The following is a 7,787-nucleotide window of genomic DNA, read 5'->3' on the forward strand; positions in this document are numbered from 1 at the left end:
GTTTAGTTTTGTCAGAGGTGGGTATTCCATTGCCATTTAAATATTGTAGGTGTGTGAATTCAGCAAAGTAATCCAATATAGTCCAGCAGTCCATAATAGTAGTGGGTTATATGTAGGACTGGCAGTGTCAGAAGTTGTTGGCTTGAGCCTTTTACAGCTCAGCATATTAATATGGCTTCACTTTTTACACTTTGTTTTTATACTTTTCTGCTGGATGGTTAAGACCAAGATAAAGCAAGACCTATCTAACAAGAAATGTAGCTCTTGTATCTGCCAAGGTCAATCAAGTCCCCTCAGGATTTACCCTGAAACCCTGTACGGCAGTTTGTAGATCCTTGTCAGTGTCAGCCACGCGGATGAGGCTCTACAGGGAGTCTTGCTGCTTGAAAATTATTGCAGCCAAGACAGGTATGTTCCTGGTGCCGTCTTCCTCTGTGCAGACTGTAGCTACACCAAGCTAGCTGCAGGAAAATGGGATGGAACCGGAAGAAAATTCCTAGCCTGCTTTCAGCAGGGAAAATGAAGTATAGGAAAACATTACTTTTAGGTGTTTGCTGATAATCTCTGTTTCCATAAATCTGATCTCTGTGCTCAGCTAATTGCTAGAGTTGAGTTTTATCATGAAAAACAAAACAAAACAAAACAAAGAAATTCCACTTGGATCTTTCAAATTATCCAACATGAGTAGATGACTTAGAAGTAGATTGTTACTGCCTTACATTTTCCTCTAATTCAGAATTTGAAGATCTAAAGATTTTCTCGGCTATTCACTGTTGGCTTCGTTTGAATTTTCAGGTCCACTCTGCTTGTCCACAGTCTCACTTACCAGGTCAGTCTGCTTCCCTTGGAAGGGAATTACACAATTACACAAGTAATTGCCCTATATTTTTCTAGCTTTAGGCTCTAAACCATGTTTTCCTTTAGATCCTAAAGCTTTCTGAAGAAAAATAAATACATAAAATGTCATCGGAACTTATATTTGTCTTGACCTTTCTGAATCAAAAGGGTTGTTTTATTTCCTTCATATGTCCTGGGAGGTTAGTAATTAACAAACACAATATACAATTCTGAATGTTATACAGAAAATACTATCATTAATTTTAAATTAAAGAAATGCATTCAGAGACATCCCTTAAAATATAGTTCATATGCAGCTTGCTAATGAAAATTATGAGACTTAAGTCAAACACTCTCTGCCTGCTGAAGCTAAGCAACGTGAAGTATTTTGGAGGAAAGGCTTAGGCATCGTCTACTAAAACACCAGCCATCTGCCCGATGCAGTGGCCTATGCTGGGGAGAGGCCCAGCTGCTCCAGGCCCATGACAGGAAGGTCACTGCCGCCCATCCCTGCAAGACCAGCATAGGAAATGTAGCAAGAACTTGTCTCAAGAGCAAACACAGTAAGAGACATTATTGCTTTCTTTCCTTTATCTTCATCTTCATTTGATTAGCAGTACCACAGAAATTTTACCATAGAAACAGTAATTTTGCCTTAGAAACACCACTAGGTTTTTATTTTCATACTAGAGCAAAGAGTTTAGAGAATGAAGTAGATATATTAAGTACTGCCTCATTTCCTACCTATTATTTCTGGTAAGAATAGTCTGTTCTTTAACTTAAAAAAATCCTTCTGATTAAGTAAAAGACCCTTGCAGAGCCACAGGCATCTGACACGCAAGGCTGCTGGTCCTGTGTGACCCTTTTGTTTGGCCCTCTTTCCTGCACGAAATCCCACGTTGTCTCTGCTGCCCTCTCTGCTTTCTAAGTCTCTTTGTGACTGTCACTTTGATCTTAGATGACTTCTCCTACCCATTGGGAATACGGTGCTGATGTTCCTCTTTTAGCTGAGTCTCATCAAGATCTTCAGAAGAACTGGTGATATAAATCATGCTGTTTCAATCATACTTTCAGTCAGTGCCAGTCAAAAGTCTGAGAACACATTGTGTATCCAGATATTTTAGGGAGCCTCTTAAAGTTATTGAAGAAGCTTTCTTTGTCTGCACCTCTCTTATCTAGAACTTTCCCTTCCACTCTCTCCTACTCACAATAATGATGGCTCCATCTTTCGTGGAATGGGGAAGTCATGAAACAAACAATGAGCCGATTGTGTAGATGTTTAAATCAGTTGCAGCCCAGCGAAGATATAAATTTTTAACTGAAGTAGGCACTACTTCCCCTGGAAGGCAGAGTGCTCCGTCCTCTGGACACGAGCCTTTGCTTTCCTTCTTGTTCTTGTCGGATGTGCGCGTGCAGTAGGGTGGCACAGAGGGCAGCGCAGCTGGGGATCAGATTCCCGCCGCACGTCACCCTGCAGACGCTGCCTGGGGCTCACGACATGCTGCCGCGCAGCACCGGAGACCCAGCGAACGCTGCTCTCAGCGCTTGGCCTTGCGGGCCTCGGCGTACATCAGCTGCAGAAGAACTGAAGGAAGCCAGCCCAGAGGGCCAGAAAGCAGGAGCGCAAGTCAGTGGTGGGCCTGAGGCGGAGGGGTGGAGAGGAGAAGGGCACGGATGGTGGACAGCCTCGTGCGCTCTGCGGGGGTGCTGAGACTTGTCCTAACAGCAGCAGGAAGGTCGCACAGATAGCACTAGACACTGGCTGAGGGATGGACAATGGGTGGGACCGATTAAAGAGAGATACTGTTGACAAGTCCATGAGTAATTGGGTAAGAAGGATGTGTGAGCCGGACTGAGCTGGATCTAAAACCGCGTACATCCTTCCTGACTACGGGAACCTCTAGAAATGACCTGAGGCAGCACCTAGGCATAAGAAAATCACAGCAAGGGACAGAAAGCCCACCAAGCCAAAGAGAATGTGTTTCTGAAACAGATTTTGTTTGCTTTTCACATTGTACCTGTAAAACATATTTATTATATAAATCATATCGAGGACAAAAACACATATTTAACAATAATCATACTGCCCCAAAATAATCAATATTGAACTTTAGTAAAGCTTTAAACACACACACACACACACACACACACACACACACACACACACATATGAAAACATGCATATTTTGCACAAATTTTGCTCATATTTTAAAACCAAAGATAGAAACAAAAATTTATACCCTTAGTATCCTATTTTGAAATGATGTTTATCAAAAATATATTCCTGCATTATAATATACTATTTTACAACATTTTAATGATTGCATAAATCAGATAAATACATATTGTTTTCATTGAATTTATGTATGGCTTGATTTTGATATTTGCATTTTCAATTAAATCTTAATCTGTAAAATACTTTCAGTCATATAGACTTTCAAATGAAAGATTCACAAGATGTAAAAAGTAAATCTTTTATCTTTCTCAAAAACTTTATAATCAATATTACAATAGGTTTATTGGGGTATGTGTAGTATGTTATAAGGTAAACACAACAAAATGCAACCACCTATAAATTATTCCAACTTTGAGAAAAATAGTCTACTGTCTTCTCCTCTAGGAAAATGCTTCAGGCTTTCTTACCTCGTAGCCCTTACCTGAGCAATTACTAGAATATCTTAGCTCAAAATTCTGTTTCAGTTAATTTTTAAGGAACATAAAAACTCTTTTTTGCAACATTCGGAATTCAGCACTGAGGTAGCCGCCCAGATTTTGCTTGCACGCATTACAGATCCAGCAAATTCTCATCTGTTGGCAAGCATGATTGGAGGTCACTTTCAACAATGTTTCAGGGACAGAGCCCTCCTTTAGCTTAGGTCTCTGAACAGGGACCACAGCTTAAGCCTTGCATGTGTACTGCAAGCCATCGTGCCTTCTCAGAGACAACATCACACAAAGCAGACATGAGTACATGAAAACACACATACAGTGTTCTCAACAATTTGTGCTTCAACATTTAAGCTTTAAAAGAAACTGAAGAACACTCCAAGTCACTCTTGTCAAAGCCTTTTCCTGAAACATTTGGATGATGCAAGATGTCATTTCCAGTGATTGATAAACCAGTTTCTGTGAAATGCACAAGAACTGTTTGGATCATGGTATTCTCAAATGAGACAAATAAGGAAATTTGTTTTCTGAATAGGAAATAAAGTATGCTAGGCCTATTTTAGATGCTTTAGTGTGCCAGAGATGGTATTAATTTTGGTGTTCATAAATTACTAATCTGGAATAAGAGGTTGAATGTATTTTGAAAACTTAAACCTGTTTCAACTGAACATGTTTAACTAGTTAATAAGAAACATCAAAAAGACAAAACCCTGAGGTCAATGGTCATTTTTTGTAAAGCTATTATATGCTGTTTAAATTGGTTGTTCGGGTCTGTCTATAACATAAGTTTAATAACCTAGCTCAAATGCAGATTTCTAATTTTCAATTAACATAGGAATAATTTTGTTTGCTAAAATAAAATAAATGAATGAATGACAAGTCTGAGACATGAAATGTTCTAGGCAGAACTTTTTAAAATTCCAAATTTCAAAAAATCATGTGGCAACTGTATAGCTCAAGCTTTAAGTATTAACTTTTAACCTTTGACCTTACAGATTTTAACCAATGAAATGTCTCTTTAAACTTTAAAGGAAACAATGATAACGAGCGCCTGGCGATTGCTAGACAGCGAATTCCATATCGACTTGGTCGAGTAGTTGATGAGTGGCTACTCGACAAAGGTAAAAAACATTGATTAAAACTTCAAATAAAAAAATAATTTGAACATAACCAAGTAGTACTTCATTGTAACACTAATAAACATAAAAAATAAATTTTCCGTAAAACTAAATTAAAAACAAATTTAAAACAGTAAAATGTAGATAGTAATATTTGCATACCTTGTATAATAATTTCTCTACATTTATAGACGTACCAGCTGTTTAATAATCTCACCCAGTTAATTTAAGGTTAAAGGGACTGTAAATATAATCCACTAACTCAATCTTCGAAGGTACTCATAGCAAGCATTAACCCAAAATGATAAATCATTCATAGATTATACTACATGTTCCAACCTCTAAATTATTAACTAAAATATGTGTAGTTCTGATATCTTTATTATGGTCCTGAAAAAAAAATCTTTGTTTAAACTTTAGGAATCTTAAATAGTGGGCAACATGGATTGCCAGTCAAAACGAAGTCCCTTTAACATTTGCAACCTTCTAAGACCATTTCGGAACAAGCCCTAATTAAAACTGAACTTAAAGTTGTGTGCATGCTTTTTATGGGCAGAGAGCGATCTGCTAACCCTGGACACTCAGTCTGATGTGGTACTGTTGCTAAGGATTGCTGTTTGATGGAAATGTGCCATGACTTCTTCATTGGTTTGTGTATCATTCCTGAAGCCGCTTTTTTGCATCTGAAGCTATTTTTTTCCCATTTTCTTTTGTTTTAATAGACTTGCTGAAAGCCAATCAGAAAAATAGTTTCGGAATTTTTTGTCTCTGACATGCTCAGCGTGAACCATGCATTTCTTTTCAGTGTGATTGCCGGAAAAATAGAATAATTAAAATAACGATGGACTATTGCCTTCAAAACATGTCTAAAAAGTAGCATGTAGAAACATGTGGGAATTATGTGACTCATGAAATTTTTTACCATAAAATTTAATGTTTGATTTCAGCTTCTATTGATTAGTTTCTGTCAGAGGTAATTTTAGGATGACAAATACTTGAAATCTTAGCTATGTCACACTTTCTAAATTTGTTTAGGCATGAGACCAACAGTATAAGGTCTTGAGAGAAAAGAAAAAGGGATTCAGAAAAATTGAATTGTGATACATATCTTTGATTGGTCTTTTAGCAAAAACACTACATTTACAATAAGTTGAAAGTTTACAAGTATTTGCCAGTAATTACGCATTTCATGGACACCTCATTTATAAGCAATGAATTATGAGTCCAGTGCCTCTCTTATAGTTTATTGCTCTCATTATCCACCCCATGAAAGATCTGTTTTATCATCCTTTGTAGAATGTAGAGTTCACAATCAACATTTTTGCATGTATGTAATATTATCTTTGCAGGGCGTCAGCTCACAATCTTCAATAGCCAAGCAACCATAATAATTGGCGGGAAAGAGCAGGGCCAGCCCTTCCAGGGCCAGCTCTCTGGGCTGTACTACAATGGCTTGAAAGTTCTGAATATGGCAGCAGAAAACGATGCCAACATCGCCATAGTGGGAAATGTGAGACTAGTTGGCGAAGTGCCTTCCTCCATGACGACGGAGTCGACAGCCACGGCCATGCAGTCGGAGATGTCCACGTCCGTCATGGAGACCACCACGACCCTGGCCACAAGCACCGCAAGAAGAGGAAGGCCCCCCACAAAAGAGCCCGTCAGCCAGGTGAGCACACACGTTGCCTTCCGCCCTTCTGGACCTATGATTCTGGAGTGAGCTTCTCTGCTTTGGTGCTTACCGAAACAGATCTCTTACCTTTCTCACCTGAGACATTGTGTTTCCAGTGAGACTCGATTTAGCACAGGTCACGTGGTTGGAGGCGGACCTCCACATGTGTTGTGGATTAGAGCTTGGTGGTTTTAGCAAAGGTGTTGGTTGAGCCAGTTTGTTAGCAGCTGGGTAATGGTCTTGGTGGAAGAGCCTTGGTCCTGGCGAGCCTGGCAGGATTGTGTATTACTTATGCTTTGTGCCTTTCGACTTTTATGAAAAAGCAGTGAAGAAAATACCTGAAAGCCCTTATTGTTTAAATTCAGTACTTCATCAAAATAAAGCTAAAGCAAATTTGGGATCAGAGATATTCCAGGAACACTGTTGTATCCAGAAGTATGAAAATTCTGATTTATAAACAAGTGGATGTTGCGGTGAATGGTGCTGAGCATCAGAGATGTAAAATATGCTGTTTAAGGTCTGTCAGGGTAAGATATTTTGCACGATTGTTGACTGATTGTTCTTGCATAGAGCCTATTTTAATATGCTTATTTGATCTTGTGTCTAAAATCTTTGAAAACTAGAATTTTAAGACCGGGATGTGTCTCAGTTGAAGAGCACCAGCATAGCACGAATGAGTCCCTGGGCTCTGTCCTCAGAACCGCAAAAGGAAGAGCTGAAACTCTTATGTGGTGTTGGCACGATTTGGAAATGTGTGAATTAGATCAAGGCCTACAAAAGGATGGCCTACTCATGTTAGGCGTTGATTTAATTACTGGTGCTGTATTAATGAAGAGCACAGATTGGGAAAAAGACTTTCCTGAAATGCTTTTGCTGCAGGGTGCCAGATTCCTTTGGTGTTTACAGCCATCGAACAAGTTCCGGGGTTAATTGTGCCTGAACTGTGTATTTCTTGGGTCCCCAGTTGCTTCTTCTATTTTTAATACTTGGTGGATGTCTTCAGTAGGTGCCATAAAAAACCTTTTTTCAAATACATGGTCCTTACTCTTCTAGGAAGTTGCATTCTGAAGGAGCACAAATGGAAACTCTTATCTTTTACAGTGCTCTTTCCTAGTGTCTGCTATAGGCTGGAAATCAGATTCGGAAAGGAAACAATGCAAAGCAAATTCTGTTTGCATCATTACTCTACTGCTAACATGAACCAAAAACGGAACCAGATTCTGAGTTTTACTTTGAACAGGAAGGAGTGATGGGAGTAGAACGGAGGAAGATGAAGTCTCCTAGGAGAAAGGACCCTGAAAATGTGAATTGCGTGTGTTCACAAGTGTGGTACCGGGCTGCTTTGCACAGTTTCCATGTAGACATTGATATTTTCTTGCATCTTTCTGTACTTCCCTCTGTCCCTTCATCTTCCTTCCTTCCCCTCCTCCCCTCTTCTCCCCCTCCTCCCCTCTCCCTGCCTTCCTCCCTCCTTCCCTTCCCCCCTCCCTCCC

General features: G+C 39.4%; 1 protein-coding gene across 2 annotated transcripts in view; it reads left to right on the forward strand.

The window, feature by feature from the left end:
• Nrxn1 (neurexin 1) overlaps positions 1-7,787 on the forward strand; it is a 1,036,478-nt gene that overhangs the window by 880,872 nt on the left and 147,819 nt on the right. For both annotated transcript variants that reach the window (XM_023703554.1, XM_023703553.1), the window contains 2 exons: positions 4,536-4,625; positions 5,972-6,291. In XM_023703554.1, the coding sequence (XP_023559322.1) occupies positions 4,536-4,625; positions 5,972-6,291 (410 nt within the window). The remainder of the gene's footprint in view (positions 1-4,535; positions 4,626-5,971; positions 6,292-7,787) is intronic.

Source organism: Octodon degus, unplaced genomic scaffold (genome assembly GCF_000260255.1).
Source record: "Octodon degus isolate 3935 unplaced genomic scaffold, OctDeg1.0 scaffold00174, whole genome shotgun sequence".
Taxonomy (NCBI): domain Eukaryota; kingdom Metazoa; phylum Chordata; class Mammalia; order Rodentia; family Octodontidae; genus Octodon; species Octodon degus.